General features: G+C 39.1%; 1 protein-coding gene across 1 annotated transcript in view; it reads right to left on the bottom strand.

Annotated features, from left to right (window-relative positions):
- Positions 1-4,751: 4,751 nt before the first annotated feature.
- Positions 4,752-21,454, bottom strand: part of RNGTT (RNA guanylyltransferase and 5'-phosphatase) — a 168,778-nt gene continuing 152,075 nt past the window's right edge. The window contains exons 15-16 of the mRNA XM_085056366.1: positions 10,382-10,505; positions 4,752-7,561 (exon numbers count right to left, since the gene is read on the bottom strand). Coding sequence (XP_084912492.1) covers positions 7,398-7,561; positions 10,382-10,505 — 288 coding nt within the window. The 3' untranslated portion in view covers positions 4,752-7,397. The remainder of the gene's footprint in view (positions 7,562-10,381; positions 10,506-21,454) is intronic.

The raw sequence follows: 21,454 nt of genomic DNA, 5'->3' as shown, positions 1-21,454 counted from the left end.
AAAGCCAATTTGTACTTTTACTGCTACTGATGCTGAAGGAGATTGAGCTGGAAAGGAGGGTGCAAAACCAGCCTTTTCCCTAACCCGGTCACAGTGCTCTCACTGTGGCTGGGGACAGCACCAGGCAGCTTGTCCCACATGGAGGGAGAGTCCATCACCCCTTCTAATGGGTGCACCAGTCTCAGCAACAGGAAATCACCATCCTCATTTAGCTACGTGCATTTTTGAGAAATGACTTGGCTGTGACACCAGAACCAAAGGAGGTTGTGTTTTTCTGCTTGACGTTTGTAAGAGGAAGTGAAAGGCCAGCTGCTGGTTACACTGGCTGGCACAGGCTCCTCTTAGTTTCAGGGATAAAACACACAGCTTTGATGAAAGCAGCAAATGGGGAAAAGCTAAAAGCCAAACTGACTGCTCCAAACTGCAGCATTTGCCTGCTGTAGATGATTTTTGCAGAATACCAGCAGGTCACTGACTCACACGGATAAGTATTACCTGGCAGCAGAATTATCATTGATTTCATACGATTGATTTCTCAGCCAAAGAGTAACATACTCATCTTTTCTGTTAAGAGAACAAACTGCCATGGCAGGAGAAAGTAAATTATTCTGGGAACCCATGGTTTAAAGACCAGAAAACCTTTCAGAGATGCTTTTCACTGCCTGATGGAGGAAAGAGACTTGTTTTGCTCCTTAGTGCTTTCCAAGCAGTTATTTATGGGTCTCAAACGTCCATGCTGTCAAACCAGAATTCTTCATTAAAAAGATCTTGCATACAATAGTCTGTAAGCCAAACTAAAGGAGATTATAAGCACTAGAATATACAATGAAACAGCACTGACTGCCAAGCAAACTGACAGGGGGAATTCAAACTAAGATTGTTTTTCTATTCTTATCTTACTTCATTATAAGTCAGGGTTTTTGTTTACCCTGGAGAGAGACATGTTTCTGGTTTTGCACTCCTGCTGTGCTACTCTGAATGTGTCCTCTCATTCCTGTAATGCCAGGGCTCTCAGCAGACTTGCTTTTCTCCTGGTCCACTTGATCAGAAATACTACATAGCCAGGTTGCTGGCCCATTTGTGATGCTTCTTACTTTGGAGCTCATCAGAACAGTGTTTGGCAAAGACAGCTGCCTGGTATTTATCTTTTACCTCTCCAGTCCTGGGGTCTGCTCAATCATTTAGCTTAAATTGATACAATCACTGGTAAAAGGTGTATATTTCAATCAGCAGGATTTGAGGTAAAAGGAAAGTGGAGCATGTAATGCCCTGGCTCTATATGTTGCAACTCAGAATCCAATTTGCCTTTCCCATGCAGCCAGGGTACGCAGCAGGAAGGCCAAAGGCATGCCCAGCTGCTGCAACAGTAAAATCTTCAACCAGTTCTACTGGCTCTGCACATGGGTTTGTATAGCACTGATTTACCTAAAATGGGCTCAAAAGTGTCTCTGTGCCCCTGTGCTGTGATCTAGGGTGTGTCTCACATTCATGCTACTCCCAGTGCTCTGGGAGCAGGCACATGCCCAAGGATATAATTGTACCCCCAAGCTTTTGGAGCTCAGGAATAGCATGGCTGCTAGGAGAAGAAAAATGTCTTACCTGCAACTCTGCTTTTTTAGGACCTCATCACACACGTTGGCTCTTGATCCTCCATCACTGCTGCTGGCCCTCTCTTGAGACAGTGCACCAGAGTCTCCTGGCTCAAGGGTAGGTCCTCAGCCCTCACACCAGCCCTTGTTGCCTCCTCTTGCCTTCTTCTTACCCACCCACCAGCTTCTTTGCCTGTGTAAAATCTTCTTTTCTCAATGTCACCGATGTCTGCTCTTACCTTTCCGCTGGAGTTCCCTGTTCCCAGTGCCATCTCACCATTATTCTACCTCTTCCCTTACTCTTTGGTACATGAGATACCATCAGCCCTGGCTGCCTTTCATTCCCTTTCCTCCACAAGGCCAAACTTGTAGCATCTCTACAGGGACCTCTGTGCTGTTGCCTGGTCTCTAGTTGCTCCCACTGCAATGCACTGATTTTCTGGCCATGGAAACACTCAGCACTCCCTCCTGCACCTACAGCACAGTCTGTGGAAATCTGGACTCTTCTGCCAAGCTTTCTCTGTGGAATCATCCTACCTTTTGGAATGGATTTTTTTACCATTTGGATTAAAGTTTCCCATCCATTGATGATCAAATTAGTTCAGAAACTCTTTGAAGTATGTTTTGATAATAGCAAAACACTGTTTCTCCAGTGTTACCTACTTGGCATTTTACAGACCTATTTAATATGATGTTATCATCTTCCCACATTAGAGGAAGTTCTGAGTAGAAGAGTTAATAAAAACTTAATTTTCTCAAAGTATCATAGATGAATGCTTCTGAACCCAATTTGTGTGCTTTCTGCAAGTCAAATAGACGCAAAGATACTGAAGGTGGAGGAGGGATAAAGGTGAGATGAAGAGTATTTCTGATGAAATAAATTTCTATAATGGGAGTTGATTTGACTATAATTTGGTTTTTAAAATATCTTTTTTTTTTTATATCCAGTGCTTGCTATGAGAAATGGAAGTAGTTTGCACCTAATTTTACTCCAGGTTTCTTTGTAACACCAAAAGAAAGTAGTATTACTGTTCCCTCATCAAGTTCACTGCCTTCCATATTCTCACTTCTGGATGCACAAACATCACTGAAAGGTTCATGCTCATGTGCTCCCCCCCTATTGCTGACTATGGATTGAAATAAACCAGATTAAAATGAGCCCCAACTGAGGGAAAACTCAGTTGTAAATTGTAAATGTCTCAATCAACCTCCAACCTCAGCCCTACAGATCTCTGCAGAAGCTCAGCAGACTCTCACCAGGGAAGCAGAAAGAGCGCTAACCTATACTCCCACTGCAAATATTAACTAATTTATCCAGATGTCAGTGCAAAGAGTATGTCTTACCTTTGTTTGTACATGAAATAGGGAGACGGGGTCATGAGGGAGGGAAGGGGAAAAAGGCTCCTTGCTCATACAATGAATCCTGTCACAGCTGGTAAATGCTGCTTTGATTCCCTTGTGCAAGAGTGACTGACAGGGACAGTACTGCCCTACTACTCCATCCTCATCCTGGATTATACAGAGATGAACATACAGGCTTGGAGTGGAGCACTGCCCTCAAAGAGAGTGAGTGGGGGGTCAGTCACAGGTTTGTCTCAGTCTCACACCTGATGTGGGACACCTGGAAAAGCAGGTAGGTAGGTGTAACAGAGGAACACAAGCTCGGGGAGCTATGCCGGAAGCAGAGCATTGAAATTTAACACTGAAAACAAAGGGGTGCAGGTGAAATCTAACCCCTGCAGGGTTTGTGAGCCTTGGAACTGCAGCAGGCAGGCTGCAAGGTGAGACCAAACCTTGTGCTGTAACATAGGAGGGCAGATGTGGTCTGGCTATTTAAGGCATTTCATCCAAGTGTTACTCCCATTCAAGTTAACAGGACTGATTGGATTCAGCAGCAGCTGTGTGGGGCTTGGCTGCTGGCTGGGGTTAAACCATAACAGAGGACTAAAGGAAAGCAATATAATCTCTTGAAAATAAATTGGATATTTTTAATGGCTTTATACATTTAATTGACACTGCAAGGGTTTCCATGCTATGAAATAAAAATAGTTAACACTTTGCTCACAAAATCCTAATAACAGAGGGGAGTAACATAAAATGGTGCACATCATACTGATTGAGAAAGAATTGAGAGGAAGCATTGAAGAGACAGAAATCTGCAGGAGAGATGCAAGAGGAACAAACCTGACTTCAGCTCTCTTTCTTTGCTGAGTATAGATGAATCCTAGGAAATTACCTTGCTGTGCTATCACCTTTGAGAATACTCTGAGGTCGTAAGAGAAAATGATGCCTTACACATTATGCAAATATAAAGTCACACCTCTTAGGCACAGAAATGAGGAGCTACCATGCAGAGGAACAGGGATTCTGAAGACTGGTCCTGAAGGACTGCTCCAGTGACCAACCAAGCCAACACAAACTACACAGTGTGATGTGCTGGCCTGGGCACATCAGTCCCCTTCCTTAATGCATACAGAGCAGAGGACTGAGCAGGGGATAGAGGAGTTACCATATCTCTCCTGGTGTGCACAAATGCCAGATCTGGTTTGGCATTTGCACTGAAACACTGCAAAGTCAGAAATGGTTGAGAGAAGCACCACAAGAATTGCACACATAACAAGAACATAACAGCAGTAGAGGGAGGATCTTAATTAGAAGGAAATAAAAATCAAGACTGGCTTTTTAGTTCCTGAAAAATGCCACCTAGACAGCTGCAACCTGAAAAAGAAAAGTGCCTTATTACAATACAAGTCCAGGAGCTGATCCAAGTAGGTGGGCTACCAGCTGTAGGGTCATGCTGAATGAGAAATCATCAGGGAAGACTCCTGCAGACCTCTTACGTAACTTTTCATGCAGCTGCACTCAACACTGAATGGGTAAACTACATAACATTAGCCTGTCATAAAATATGTACTTCAGGCACCAGTTGGTTCCTTTCTGGTTCTATTTGCAGGAAGAGCGAATTACACTAAAAAAGGGCACAATGGATTGTGGCCACCACTGGGCTGGGGGTCTCCTACCTCAGAGAAAAGCCTCTGACCTCTGAAAAATGTGGATCATTTTATTGGAGGACTGAACAGCAGTAACACCAAGGTATCCTTGTACTTTGCACTGGTACCAGGAAAGCACAGGCGTCAAAAGTAAACATATCTTTAGGAAAAGTATTTTAAACCATTGACTTTATTAAAATACTTAATACACGGTTTTTAGAGGAATGTACTTACATTTTCTGGAAACTCCACTGAACCAAATTTTTAATTATATATTTAACAAATTACAAAACAGTGGATGAATTCATGCTGTATACCATAGACAAGTTAGGGTACTGTTTTTCATCATCATCATCATTATTTTCCTGGCACAGACTCTTCTTTGCTTTTTAGCTTCAATCTCTTGAATATCTAGTAGCAGAGAAAGGAGGTCCACCTTTCTCATGACATTAAACCCACCTGGTCCAAATGAAAGTCCATTTGTTTCCACCACCTTCCTTCAACCCTTCCCCAGGAGCCTTCTCTTCCAGAAAAGCAAAGGTGATTGACCTCTCTGAAAAGCTACAGGTCACAATGCAAGGAGAGTTTGACAGTCAAATGTGAACATGGAGCTCTGAGCTCTTCTCAGAATCATTACTCTTTCAAAATATCCATTTCAAACTGAGAGTGGAAAAAAAAGACACTTTCAAAATACAAGGGCCAAAACACATTCATGGACTTAGTGGAATGCACATGGTAGACACCCTGCAGTGCTGCAGCTCTGAAGTGAAAGATAAATCAGAAGCCAGGTCTTGTTGAAATACAAGATGCAAAAGCTGGGAAGGAGAAAGACAGAAATAACCTGGACACATTCTTAAAAAAAATGAAATGTCCTAACCTCATGGAGAAGGCTGTAATCATCATACACATTGCAATTGCCATGAACCATGGAGATCAGTGACAAAGTGTATGTCATGACAATCTCAATGACAAATATAATCTGGGGGAAATTATTCATACCAAGTAAAGAAATAATTAACTGTGTGTTTCAATGCAAGATGCACAGAGGATGCATAGGTTTTCACATCAAATTAATAAGGCTCCTTTTAAGAGATCATTTTGCAACCTTGCATAGGTGATATTATATCTTTTCAATAGATAATGTGCAGAAACTATGTACAGTTGAAAAAGAACTTTGATGAAAGCATTTTTCCCCCTCAAATTTTACCATAGTATAAAAGTAACTTATATAACTCCTTCAGTTCTCTAAAACACATATGGAATATCCCAGAAAGAGAAATCAGGAACGCCATCTAAATGATGCCGTGTGCATTTATACAACAGATTGAAACAACTAGAGAAGCCACCACAAAGCATAGTCATAACATTTTTACATAGAAAAAAAATGCAGGAGTAAATTTTGCTTACCAACATGAAAACTCATTTAAACAGAAACACATTTTAGTTATACCAAATTAATGACCTTCACTAATCAGACTGCTGAATGGATGGATGACTCACACACTAAGTAAACAATAGAAAGAGCCAATTCAATCCCTGCTTGATAAATGGACAGTAAACTTTAAAATCTGCATTTGGTTTCCAATTAATCCCAGCTCAGAACATCTCCTCCCTTAGACAGCCAGACAGCAGCTTCTCAAAACTAATATTATGAACATCTGCCAGTCCGCTGCAACAAAACCCATTAGGGCATTCATGTGCTTCTTCATTTGGTAAGAAAGAAAGTCAGCCAGAGGATGAGCACAGTGCCACAGTACAGTGAACCCCACCTTTGAAAATGAGCGTCCTGTTCCCTGGGACACTCATCCACCACCCCAAAATGACTTATTTTTGCCCTGCAATTATCTAGATCAGGATGTCTGATGTGGCTCTCTTCCACTGAAACTACCTTCTCTTTTACACAGGAGCTGCCTGGCATTTTTTTTGCCATTTTGTGCCTGGATGTAAGAATTCATTATTAGCGCTGCTTATTACTCTTGCATATCACAGTGATGTGTACTTTTTAGTAGTATTTACAATGGTATCACTGTGGAGAACTAAGCCCTGTACTAGAAACAGTCTCTTTAACAGAGACCTTAATACTAAGGATTTGGTACATTTCTGATCTACAGATAAAAAGGCAAAGCTAAAATCAGCCCACTATACATTTGGCATTAGGTTCAAACATGGGGAAAAAGCAAACACCCAGCACATTCCCTTGTTTCAAAGGGATGCTATTTACAAGAAGAATTCGCTTTTTTAATATTTCAACAACAAAAACCCAGCTAATTTCGAAATTAGAGTAATCTAAGGTGGCTTAGTTTTTAATCAACAGAGAACACAAACAACATTGCTGTTTGCTGTTAAACACAAGTCTCAGAAATGCGGGGAAACTATGATCAGTTATACTATGGGTGACAGACCACAGCCAGTTTAATAACAACAGTAAAAAAAACACTTCTGCTTTTTTTAAACACAGCTTCTAAAAAGTACGGCATCCCAATATTTCCTCAGTTCCAGATTACTGACATTATAAATTAAAGGTGAAAAGAGATCCATATATAAACAAGGCAGCTTTCCACTGACTTCATTGTACTCAGTTCTTGTCTAAACCTTTGGAAATTTAATCTTCAAATACCACAAGGTAAGGTTGAATTCATCAGTTACAAAACCATGTCCATTTGTATGTGGAATTTGGAAAAACAAAACAAAATGAAAACCAAACTCAAAAAACACACACAAGTATTTACAGCAATTCAAATCTCTGTTTTCCCAGCCTTCACACTTGCGTGTCACCTTCTGCAGAACTGTACACACACGATGCACTGAGGCCAAGGCCCTATGTGATGGTACGTGGCCTTTTGGGTGGTGGGGGTGGCATGAGTTCAGTGTCAGGGTCCAGGTGGTGTTTCCGCGTCTGTCCTTGGGAAGCTGCTGCACATCTGTCAATGAACTCAAACAGCATCTCCTTCGTGACTGGATTCTGGATGCTGTTGCAGACAGCTGGGAACAAAGAACAAATTCTCATGTAACAAAACCGATTTGTTGTAGTCGGCACTTCAATAACCTCACCCCCTCTTGGCAAAATAACAACACATTCTGGCTCAAGTATTCAGCCTTAAACACGCTCCTTGACAAGGTGGTTGTGTCTGGAGTCACGAATCTCTGCTCTGCCCCCCAGAGAGCAAAGCACTGCCGAGGGCTCCTGCTCTCATGGGAGTCTCTCTTTCTAAAACAAACAAAAGGCATGTGTGTGTAAGGCTTCCTGGGGCAACTACAAAACCACCAAGAACTGACATCTTACTGAGGCAAGAAACAGCAACAAAGACCTTGTGAGACACAACTTTGATGCACACATCAAATCCAAATAGCTGGAAACAAGACTGGCCTAATATTGAAAAACTCTGAATTATGGTAACTTATTTTTTTCACCAGTAAGTACTATAAATAACAGAAACCTGTAATGCAGCTACTTTTTTTTTTTTTTTAACCCATATACCTTCATGGGGCAGAATGCCTTGACACCAAGCAAATGGAAGGTCAAGAACACCAGACCACTTGATGGACGAGCAGCCATGGTGCTGTAGGGTGGCCAAGGCACACATGTAAAGGCATCCTTGGAGTACTTAACACAACTCCCCAGATCACAGTTTGTAAGTTATTGCCCACGGGATTTTATGGAACAAATAAACAGGCTTATTTCACTTTAGACAAATGAAATATTTTTTAATACTTTCCTACGTAACTTTATATTCCCCTAATTAATCCTCCTGAGAGACTTAGAAGAGGAGAAAAAAAAAAAGGAGCATGAAATTAAGTGGGATTCCTACAACTATCTTGGAAGAAAGCACAAAATTATTAGAGGGTAATTGATAGCATGTAAGGGCTGGCCACAGTACAGATGCAATTTCCATGCAAAATGATCTACTGACCCTCTAGAGTACTAAACAATGTTAGGACTCCTTAAAATGTACTTGCAATATAGCACTGTTACAAATAACAATGATTCTCAAAAATGCTCCTTTCTTTCCTGCATAATTCCAGAACTAATCAAAGGATTACTTCCCAATTAATAAAGCACCTTCTAGCATTATTTTTTAATTATCTCATTATTTTTGGTGAAAAGGTCCTTTAAGAGTTGTACAGTATTTGACTTTAGTATTTGGGAAGCATTATGATTACAGTATCTAGGAACAGAATTTGAGTCACAAAGGAACTGGTGTAACTCTGTATCAACTTTTTAGAGCTGCCTTAGCTTAATCACTCAAAAAGCTCTTCTGTTTTCAATTTGAAAGGTATCAAAGTCCAAATGTGAGATGCAGACAGGTGCTTATTTTGTTGCTATTTCAACCATGAGGACAAAAAAATTGAATTCTTCATCAAGAGACAGCTAATAGAGGAGAGATGATGTGGGGAAAGAAGTCTCAAATGATAAAGGATAACTTTTGGAAATTTTGAAAAATGGTCAAAAGTGAAAACTCAAAGCTCAAAGAAAGCTTTCTGTTCTGAAAATTCCCATAGAATATATGAAATACATCTTACAAATTCTTCCTGTAGCATGTAATTTTCTTTTAATTCTAATTTTTATGAAGCTCACTATGTTTTGGGAAAAAAAAGGTCAGGAATAACAAAACTGCTCTACAAGTGGAGAAAATGAGAAGAGCAAAAGGGCAAAGACATACGCTCCTAAGAATGAAAGAAAGAAGAATATGCTACTCATCAAAAAAGAGAAAACTCCAAGGCAAACTAACTACTGAAACACTAAGGTAAACCAGAGAAGAAAAATTTAGGTCATGGTCACAAATAGATGTCGTTGTAGTTGTATGGCTTTTGTGGTCCATTCCTCTTTCCTGACAGGACTACTCAGCAAGTATTTCAGCTACATTCTGTGCTGGTTCCCTAAGGTGCCAACAGATTTATTATCTGCTGGCAAAATGACCACATTGTGTTTATTCAAGAAAATCTACTCACTGCTCAGGCAGAAATACAAGTAGAAGGGTTTAGAGAAAATCCTACATCAGCCCTAGTAATTAGCATGGTCTTAAATATGATTAAACTTCATTTTGGCACTTAATAAAAGTCAGTATCAATATGTTTATCTTTATTCAGCCTTGCAAACACTTCTATTCAAATTCTTACACTTCACCTGAAAGTAAATATCATCATTTAATTTACAATGTTTAGCAAAATATTTTTTGGTAGAGGAAAATAAAAGTCTCAGAACTCTGCACAGATATATCCCCACCTTTCGTTTGTTTTCCCACTTCATTGTTTGTATAACTATTGTTGAAACCTAAGATGACATTTTTCTCCTATTAATTTTCTAGCCCATCTGCCAAATAATGGTTTTGGCATTTTTAATGGGTTTTTTGTTCAACAAATTCCACTCATAATGTGCCAGCTTGCATTACATCCCAGCAAGCCAACACAACGCTAGGCACTGATGTTGGCTGAAGTGATGCTATTGTAAATAAAAACTTTCTTGGCTATGACTTGAAAGATATGCCCTGTCATTTTAAGTCATTTTTGCACAAGTGTTTGCAATTCTACAAAGACTTACCCACTTGCTTGTGCGTTACCTGTTAAACTCTGCATCAGAGTATTGGTTTGACTAACTTCATCAAATAACCCTGCAGTCAGAGGATTTGTGCTATCTAAAAACTAGCGACAACACAAGCCTTTGCAAGATGAGTCATTACTATAACAAGTTAGGACTCAGATTAGAAACGAGAACACAGAGTGCCTCTCCTCCTTAAATCAGAACTGAGGCAAAACATTAGAATTTTAGCCTGAGAAACTCTTAAAGCAAGTTGTTCTACTCACCCATAGCAGTGCTGTAGGCATTTGGAAAGCTTTTGTCTATCCTCTGTCTCATGAAGACCCAGCTGTTGTTCTCAAATTTGCACTCTATAATTTTGTTGTCATACTGTTTGAGTTCTTTTGTCACCTGTATAAAAAAAAATAATTGTTTAGGATAAACAGATTGTAATAGACATTTTTTCCTTTCTTTTAGGCATAAATAATAGAAGATCAAAGTTGCTCTGCGTTTTTCAGCAACATGCCTCCATCCTACACAGAAAAATAGCACAGAATACATCTCCATGATACATATGCTCAGCTACTCAACATTTTACAAGTACTTTTCAAATTTGCTGTCAATATTCAGCAATTATATTATGCTAAAACATCAGCAGTGCTAAGAGAGAGGGAAATAAGTCACTTCTGGCCCAAATGCAAATAGGTTTCCATGGGAATAAACTGCTTCCAGTTTAAGTGCTACTGCCAGCCTAAGTGCACGAAATGTATTATCCATGTTTCGTCAACCTTCTTTGTTGAAGGTCTCACAGTGATATGTCAGATTTCAATATAGGAAAAAGCTTACAAAAAATCATTCTACTCTTTATGTGACTGAGATTTTTTTTCTTTTCCTCTTTTTTCCTTCATTTGTCTTCAAAAATTAAGTTTGTAACTTCAAAATAATGTGGGTTTTCAAACGACATATATTCTGAATCTCCTTCAGGCCTCTCTTTATTGATTCATAGATTTGTCAGCAGCCAATATCCTGAGTTATTTGTCTTTCTATTTGGCAATGTTGTGTGGTTTGAAAATGTAGTTTATATGCATTGGACTTCGTAGTTGTTTTGGCTACTTCATCCTATGCATCCTAATCTATGATACAATGCAAAATTTTCAAGTAACCATGGTAACCTGAGAACCTTTTCTAACACTTTAACAATTTACCCATATACTCCACTTTGTTCCAAAGGGCCTCTTCAGCAGTATAAAGCTGCATTTAACTGCTAGCTGTGTTTAGTTGCTATAGTTTAGCAATAAAAAGCTGTACAAGGTAATATAACACTTTGGATTCAGGGTCTTATGCATAAGCGCTCTCATAAAAAGGAGGTGGTTATTGCAATTCATTAGCATAATTTCTCACCTCTGTTGTCTACTTGTGCCTGAGCAGTGACATGGGAATTTACTACTGTCAGAGAGATGCAGATTTGAAAAAGGCCATTGCTGTCTTCAGACAGCTTAATAGCACACACAGTGGAAAAACCCATGAACCCCTTTTCCATTAATTCCCAGATAAAGACAATTTCCATTAATTCCCAGATAAAGACAATTTATTAATGAAATGGTCCTGAGCATGGATCAAGTCCTGCTATACTGCACAGCACAGGGTTTGAATAAGCAGAATCCTAACATTCTTGGTATTTACCCTGAATATTTGTGTTCACTCCTGGACAGGGAACCCTGGGATTTTATTTGTCAAGTGAACATGGAATTGTAAAAAAAATTTAACTTGCTTACAATTGAGTCCTGTCCTGCTGCAGGACTGACAGATTTTGAGTTGGATTTTCATGTCACATGCTAGTCTTCACCATTCCAGCACCTGTAAATAGCTTTTTCCTCAAATCATTTACGCCTTAAGTGAAGTTTGTTTCTTCTGTTGATGGTCAGATTGCTCAGAATAGCAATCTCTTCCTTTGCAGGATGCTCTGCACAGCATTGCCCTTCTTCCGCCTGCACTGAAAAGCTACATACAGTCCAGAGGTTTGACTGATATAGATTTATGGATGCATTATGTTTCGTTAGGTGTATGCAGGAAAACACAACATCCTTTTCCACTGCACTATGGATACATAAACCCAGGAAGAAACTCCTGGCTGTGCAGTGCCTTGGGAAGATGAATTATTTTGAAAACAGCTGCCTAGTGGAAGTGGGGGCAGCAGGGGGTATGGACACATGTCTGATTTTCTGCCAAAGCAGGGAAATGTCAGATCACCTGCTAGAGAAAGAAATGTGTAAAATTGCAGGCAATGACTTCAACTAACCACCCACCTCATAAGGCTTTCTCATGGCTTATCATTCTTCTAGTGTTCAGATGCTCAGAATAGCAATAAATTAGATGGCAGCTTCGTCTGACTGTGGCAATTAAGCAATATTATTAACTATCGAGAGATTTGCTTGGCCATTCATTAGCAATCTGGAAGATGGATCTTTCCACAAAATATGAACACCTGCCAAAGCATTGACTTAAATGAATTTTCCCATTAGAAAACTGGTGATCACAGCCTTTAACAACTGCAAGTTGTAGTAATTACTTTACAAAGGAAGAAATATAGCACCTACTCTTCCCTGTACTTTGTTAAGTGACCTTAGTCTTATAAAGGTACTTATTCCAATATAAAAGAACCTTTTAGGAACTGCTGGGCATCTGATTAAAACTAGAAGTACTCTGAGAAAAACACATTTCCAGCATTAAAAACATTCTTCCACTGGTGCATCTTAGAAGACTTCTAAATGGGTATTGTTTACACAAAGGAGTGAACAAGGCCACAGTGATTCTTGTATCTGTAATTCACACTTCACATCTACCTATCATGCACATGCTGCTTTCTGGTATTTCAGCTTCACAGTGGGACAGGGAAACCATCAAGTGTATCTGTTTACAAATTCCTTCCCTTTGGGAATTCATTCTGAGCTGCTCAGCAGTGTCTTCTCAATTCTCCCTTTGAAGTATGGAGTTCATTCCTCCTACTCCTTAAGTATTACAGTCCATAGCAGTATTTGAATAATGCACCATCACTTCTCTTCCTGAGAGGTACTTCTAGGTTCTAGTGCGTCACAGAAGGTGAATTAGGAATGATGTCAGTTCTCAGCCAAAATGCTTATCCTCAGTGCTGGTACAGTGCCAGTGCTTCTGCCATACTGCTCATAAAATGCCTTGAACCAGCATTCAGCAATTTCAAGACGGAACCTCCCACCATGCTAAGGACTCCATGGAGCCTGCCTTAATGTAACATTTATTCCTTAGCCTATTTTCAGACAGCCAATCAGAATTTGAATCCCAAAGGTTCAAGTCTTGGACACAGGGCTGTCAGAGGTGGTGTGCATCAGAACAGTGGTACTGGTCTGGGCAACAACTGTGTCCTGGGCAAGGACAAACACCAACCTTTACATTACTTTCTTTCCAAGAGGAAGGAAATTGTTCATTAGCAGCAATGTTCACTGCTCCTGCCTGTACTTGATCTAATTATCAGGAACCAACCTATTTGCCCAACAGAAATAATTTCCAACAACACACAGGAGCATCCCTTTGGAAGCTGATTCACTACCTTACTGCTAGTCTGCAAGGTGTGAGTGACAAAAATGGGCAAAAATGAGCTGCATGCCCATTTCAGCAATAGTTCATTATCAAATCAGACTGATGTAACACAAGACCATTGCCTAAGAATGTCAGATTACATTATTATATCTTTCCCACCCTGCTGAGACAGGCTTCCCCCTGCCATCATCATCTGGGCCATTCACCAGGAAGAACTTCACTGGGGTAAGCTTATTATTTCTTTTTCTACAAATGAAGACAGCTAAGGCTGAGGAAATCTCATTTTCTAGTCTCCTTCTATTCCCTATGTTCTGAAAGGAATTCAATACATTATTTTAAAAATGTAAAATATTGAACCCATTTCAAATTATCTTGCCTGGCTGAATAATGGAGTTATTTTGAGATGAGTAATAACATGCAGCCGTATTTTACGTTAATTTAGAACAAAATGTGAAAAAAACCACAATATATCCAGGTGAAAAAGAGAAGAAGCCATTTAAACTGAATGTAGTTAGCTCTAGCCCCATGAAGATGCCTTCACTATCTCTGCTGACTACCAGTAGCCAATGCTTTTTTATGTCTCTCCACAGTGCACCTGACCATCACATTGGTCCATCATTCCACTTGAACATCACCCTTAATCCTGAAGGAGAATGAAATTTCTGGGTAAGCTCCTACTCAACATAAGAGGCACTAACAATGAAAATTTAGATTTTAATGTAATTAAATTAGTATTTCAGAAAGCACGTCTACAATGGACAAGCTTAAACTTTACAAATGCATCTAACTTCCCCATTTTCAAGTTCTTTAGAAAGGAAAAAGGAGATAAGCTTTTAGATAAATGGAGACTTGGCTGAAAGAATCCTTAAGTTTCCATATGCATGTTTTTTTCAAAGCAATTGAAATGATTTCAGCTTAGTAAATAATCCCCTCTATAGAAAGTGATGTTTGTAAGCAAAATCTTAAAACATTCCATTTCAAATCCTTTCTCTCTTTAAATGCCATTTGGCTGCACTTTTCCCCCATTACCAAACATTTACAGAAAAAAAACAAACATTCTTCAATTCACCTGTTTCTATTCTTATTCCACATCCCTAGTCATCAGCCAATTTCTAAGGTCCCAGAAGAAAAGATCATAATAATAGATGCAGAAAATGTTAACTTCCACGAGAGAACAAATGAGCAAAAGCAGAAGTTGAAATCTTACAAAAACATCTTTATTTCGAAATACAGAATTAAAAAAATATAAGGAACCACAACATAAAGGCAAGATGGATTCTAAATGCAATGGGTTTCTATTTTCTCAGAAGAATCTGCCTTTTCTTTTTATAACTAGCATGTGCCATGAAGGCATTTCTTTTTGATATGCTCAAGTACACAAACTGTTTGTTTTCTTTTTTTAAACATAGGTTCCAATGCCTGGAGGGGAGAAAAGTTTAGAGCTGCTACACAAGGCCCAGAAAGTAATTCTTCCCCTCACTGGTATCATAACTACATTTTCTCCATTAGGACACATTCTCACAGCCAAAGCAAACAAGTGAAAGAGGCACATCCCAAAATAAATGATTGCTGTGTGGTCATTATGGAGAAACCTTTTGGTTGCTTCCAAGTCTCCGACTGCAGGAGAACTGGAGTCCTGCACTGCCCTTAGGAGGTCACCCTGACAAAATAAACCACATTTTTTAAAGAATTGTTCAAAGCCATGGCATTTGCAAGCTCCTTGTCCTGAGGGTATTGGGATATATTGAGCCACAAATGACAGTCTAGGAAATAAAACCTCTGTAGCAAAACAGTGCATCTCAAATCCTGATTTCTGCATTAGTCTCCAAGGCTATGACTGCCCACAACTGTAAAGTACTATAGACTTTATTTCCAAACTTCTCTAGAGATATGGAATGTCCAAGACAACAGGGAGAATTAAGCTGCCCACTTGTACTATGACTCCATAGCAATAAGGGAATATCTGAAATCAGGGAGATGCAACAACAGTCAGGGAACAAAAAGAAGAATTACATGGGAATTTGAGGAAAAAAGGAGGGGTCAAGACTTCCTGAAGGAATAGGTCAGAGACAGAAAAAAATAAGAAGCAGCAGCAACAAAATAAAACAGCTTCTGAGGATAGAAAGAAAAGCCAAACTCAAAGCAGGATCTTTTTGAAGACCAAATACTTAAAGGTGACAAACTCCAAGGACATTCGTGTCAAACCAAGGCAATTGAGAGGAAACAATGTGTGAGAAAGAGGGATCCTGGGAAAGCATTCTTTCACGTGATTACTGGTGAGGTCATGAACATAAGAAATTCTAACGATTTGAGGAAGAACATGGAGACAGTCAGTAGCCATGCAGTTATGAGAGCCCCCAGCACTCACAGGGCACAGTGCAACACCTAACACAGATCCCAAGCTGTTCATTGAGGGCTTCTTCCTAATTCCTGGACCATTTGTTCAGATGCTTTTGAGAACTTTTTTCCCCATTCACATAAAGTACCTCATGATTTTCACAGTCAAAATTCTCAAAGAACAAAAAATTTGAAAGATGGTTATTAAATGCCTGTTCACATAATTCATGTATACTGAACTACAAATATGAATACTGTCTGTTGGAAAAAGTTAATCAGTTAATCTGCCTTGCATTTTCACTCAAGCCCAAACAGATTTTGTAATGCAGCTTAGTATCTATGTCATTATATGATTCAAGAGATTATTTTATGAAAACCATAGATTTCTTGCTAAACTAAACATAATGATTGTGTTTCCTTTTAAGGAATATATTACCCAACAAATGGTTATCAGGTTGGGTAAACACAATGCAGTTGATATGATTATTTAACATTAATAAAGCCTTCTAAATGTAGCTACGCTGCTTCTTATTACATAGGAAATGGAAATGCTCCAATTTTGAAGTGTCATTCCTGGAAAGGAATATTAAGGAATATAAAATTTTTAATACTTTTGTTCATGCCTAATTAAATCACAGTGCTACCACCAAACACTGGACAGTCATGGGAAAAGCCAAAAAGAAAAATGTTTCAAAATTACAAGAATGAGGCTTTTTAAAATTGTGGGGGATTTTGTTTGTTTTTGACTTCCAGTTTCTAGCACTCTTAGTTCATGATTTAGTCTTTAACGTATAATATTTTCTCAAATAATCTCTAATTCTTACATGTAGTAATGTAAAATAAGGATGCTGTTTTCTGATACAGAGAATGGGTTGGAATCCTGGGGTTTTCCTGACAACTGAGGGACAGAAACATCAGAAAAAAAATGCCTTCCTCTCATCAGTGATATTACAAGTTTAATGACTTGCAGTGCCATCTGAAAATAGGTTTCTTAATGCATCCTGGAAGGTCTCCTGTGTACCTGACCTTGCCACACCATTTGAACCATCTGTAAAAAAGTGATGTTTTCCCAAGCTTTGTTTTTGGCTTTCAGAGGAACACCAATATCCATGACAAAGCAGGTAACTGGTAACTGCTTAGATCAAGATGTGGAAGTATACATATGTTTGCACAAATGTTGTGCTCAAAGACCACTCTTCTAGATTTTCTTTTTCATACTTTCATACTCCTCATTTTACTCAATGGTAAAGCCATTTACCACAGCAAACCAATAAACTCCTTGAACACTTTTGGGCATTATGACTCAAACATCTACATTACTCGAAGAGCAGCTGGCCTTCCTGCTAGACATTGCTATCTCCACCTAACTCCTGAGGGAACTTTAAAGATAAAAAAAGTCTTATTTTCTTTTAAAAATCATCAAGAATGGGAAGCAGAGACTTGGGTGTCCATACACATCTTGAACAGTTAAATGAAACAAAGTAATAAACTATTGTCCTCCTAGCTTGATATCCTTTGCCCAGGCACTCTCATCACCACAGGGCTCTGGATTAAAGAAAAAAAGATCTCTCTGTACATCTCCTGTAAAAACTGAGAAACAGAAGAATTCTGTGCTGAGGATTTGTGAACTTGGCATAGCTCTGCTGTGACGAGTTCTTAAATAAAGTCTTATTAAAAAAAGAAGCTCATATAATTCTGACCCTCAGCGTGCTGATGAAAGAGCAAGAAACTCTCGAGGGAATTGCAGAAACACCCAGGCAGTAAGAGAGCAGCAACAGAGCTCTCAAAGCAAGTTGTCAGTGTGACCTTACTGCAGAGAGGATGTGTGTTTGGTGCAAACAGAGCTTCACTTGCTCTACAGCTCATGAATTTGTAGGAAGAGGTAAAAACAATGCTTCTCTGAAAGCACCTGGGATAACTTTGCAGAGGCCAAAGATAGCCACCTTGGATTTGGCACATCATAAATAATTGTGCTAATAATAATCCTTGGACTCAGTACTGAAACTTGAGAGCGTTTAAGTTCCAAAGGAAAACAGGCAGATGCAAGCATAGTAGTAAAATGCCACAGCAAACCACAGAACTGTTCAGTGGGTTATGCAAAAAACAAATTTAAAAAAATCCTTGCAGTGAAGGACAAGAAATTCACAGTAGGTTTCTGAAAAAAGCCACCCCATCAGAAATGTAAGCAACTGTACAGGAGGAAAAGAGAACAAGGATATACAGTGCAATCTGGCAAAAAAAGCTGAAATAATAATACAGAAATGATTCTGTGAGGAAATATTTCACTCACAGCCTGAAACATTTAAGGACTGTGCCTCCACTTGCCATGAACTGGCTTGTGAAAGCCAGTCTTAGCCCTCATTTGTGCTTGATTCACTCAGACTGCTTTTGAAAAAGGGAGTCAGCCCCAAACAGAGAGTGCTGCCTAATGAGACACAAAGATCCAGGAGACAAGAGTTATACATTATTAGTAAAGAATATAGTTTGAAAACACCACTTAGCTCTTTCATAAATTATTAATTTCTTAAGGCTTATTATTCTCAGTTTGCAAATGGCAAGAAAGAGATAGTTTGTGGTCACACCACAGGGAAAGCACTTACCCCCCATTAGGTTCTCTAAACCCAATCTTAATTACCCCTCAGGTACTTACACTCATGCTACCAAGAAGTCTTGTGACACAGGGCAGCTGAGATCTTGTTAATAATTTATCAGTAGAAACCCAAACAAGTCTTCCAGAGACAAAGCAATGCTATCACTATTTTATAACCTTTGGCAACACTATTCCTATACCTCAAAATAAATGAAAAAGAACCTAGATGATTGTGTCAGAACAGGATGAGGAGTTTTTCTGACATTTGCTGCCTTCCACATGCTGGAATTCACCTCAAATAGGATGGATTTCCTGACAAATGTTTCTGCTTCTCACACACAGATGTACTATCTCATATAACTGCTTTTCAACTGTTCTCCATACCTAAGCTCTTGCTACTGTAGGAGTCTAAATTAATCTTGTTCTACCTGTACTTCTTACACAATCCAAGGAATTCTGTCACTTGCTGTCACACCGCTGGGGATGGGTTAGAGGGAGACTCCACAGGGCTATCAGGAGCTTCCCAGCAGCCTTTCCATGGACGGAAAAACTACTTTTACAAGTTCAGACCCTATCTGATGGCCATTCATGTGCAATCCAGCTCTACAAACTGTTATCCTTGTAAGTTACACACCTTTGAGCAGCTTCAAAAGATCAATTAGCCCACACTCGTGTTACCAGGATTGGGCCCCAAACCTGATTCTAGTAATTGCTTATCCAACTTCTGAAATGTTCTTAGAAACTGTGGGTCTATACTCTTTCAGAAAGATGCCAAATTATATCAGAATAAACTGAAAGAAATTTAAACTAGAATCTAAAGTACCAAGTAATTGCAAGCGAGTCTTTTAAACCCACTTTTACTCGTAACAACACAGAGCTTTCAAATTACAGCTATTAAGAATCATATTCTTTTCTTCCATTTAGATCCCAAACAACCACTTTGATATGCTTAAAGTTTTTTTTTCCCATAAATCAAAATTCACCACTGAAAACAACTGTGTCAACACTATGAGGAAATTTGTTTGCTGTGTTAAATTGAGCTTCAAAAGCATTAACTGAACTTACACTGGTGATCACAAGTAATGCCTCTTATATCCATTCAAAGTGTTTACCTTATTACAGCTTATTATACATGTACTGTCTAAAATGCAGCAGCATGACTGTTCAATTTCCAGGCCATAATTTTATGATAATCATATGTAATATATTCATATGTCTACTTCACTGCCTAACAAAGCCCAAGATGGTTTCTTAGCAGATCTGCTTCCCCCACGGTTCAAATTTCTTTGCCTCAGAACGTTACTAAAAACAACATTAAAAAAGATATAACCAAAATTTTACTTTGTATTTTCCACTACAGTAGACAAACAAAGGAATATAACATTGGAGGCTGAATTTGGTGTACTGACTTTATCAAATACTGGTATCTAAGTGACATGTAAATTATTAAACATGCTATGCAAGCATTATTAGAAAAATGGGGGTAGGGAGCAAGATTATAAATTTATAAATGTTTTCAACATCTAGAAATCCTATTAATACTTGAAAATGTTGAGATTGTAGAGAGAGAATGTGCAGATAAACGAAGACCACAAATAAGCAAACTTGCTTTTAATCTCCTATATTTAACATGAGTTTTGGGTTTTGCCTAGAACATATTTACAAAAAAGAGTAGCTTTTTTCCTTCATAAATTTCAGAGGCAATTCCTAGTTATTCATATCTGACACTAAAATATACAGAGATTTACAGGACTTGTAGGAAATAGAAATGATCCCCATCTACTCCACTAGGCTGAATGGTTTGTCATCAGCCAAGTCTCCTAAGAACCAAAGGGTTGAGCCAGAGAGGAGAGCTCAGTCTTACTCTGCAGCTCTTACGCTGTATGTGTAATAGTGTTTTTGGAAGAATGTCAGATCTTGAAATCACACAAGTCTCTTACAGCAAAATAACATCTTATTTTTAAATGAATTTTTCAGGTTTTGAATTTGTATTATATATTTGTATTATATATTTGTACCAGTTTCTTCACAGTGGCTGGTAGAGGGCTGTGTTTTGGATTTGTGCTGAACACAAGGCTGACAATACAGAGATGTTTTTGTTATTGCTGAGCAGAGCTTACACGGAGCCAAGGCCTTTTCTGAATTTTGTACTGCCATGCTGAGGAGGAGGCTGGGGGTGCACGGAAGGTTGGGATGAAACACAGCTGGGACAGGTGACCCAAACTGACCAAAGGAATATTCCAGACTATATGGGATCATGTGTATTATTTAAAGTGGGGAGAAGAAGGAGGAAGAAGGGGGCATTTGGAGTGACAGCATTTGTCTTCCCAAGTCACCATTACGTGTGATGGGGCTCTGCTCTCCTGGAGATGGCTGAACACCTGCCTGCCCATGGGAAGCAGTGAATTCATTCCTTGCTTTGTTTGTATGCATGACTTTTGTTTTCCCTATCCAACTGTCTCCATCTCAGCCCACGCGTTTTCTACCTTTATCCTCCTGATTCTCTCCCAGGTTCCACTGCTGGGGGAGTGAGTGAATGGCTAAGTAGGCCTTGGCTGCTGGATGGACTTAAACCATGACAATAATAAAGCACACACTTTTATTTTTCTAATACATGACCAAAAAGTTCAAACTACAATGATTTTTAAAACCCTGCCATTTTGAGGAGGCATTCTCACACCTGATTTCTGAGGTTGGACTTCACAACCTTCTAATTCAGCCTTCATTTTTATAGATAATGAGTTTTAATAGGATGAGTTGTAGGTGACTGTTAGAACCACTTGAATGAGGGAGCTAATAAATGCCTTGATGAAACACTGCAATAATATAAAAGACAAAGCCAAGACAAGCCAAACAAAAA

Source organism: Lichenostomus cassidix, chromosome 3, assembly GCF_008360975.1.
Source record: "Lichenostomus cassidix isolate B80296 chromosome 3, HeHo_3.0, whole genome shotgun sequence".
In the NCBI taxonomy this organism is placed as follows: domain Eukaryota; kingdom Metazoa; phylum Chordata; class Aves; order Passeriformes; family Meliphagidae; genus Lichenostomus; species Lichenostomus cassidix.
The sequence above is the reverse complement of the archived record's forward strand: the minus strand, read 5'-3'. Positions and strand labels throughout refer to the sequence as shown.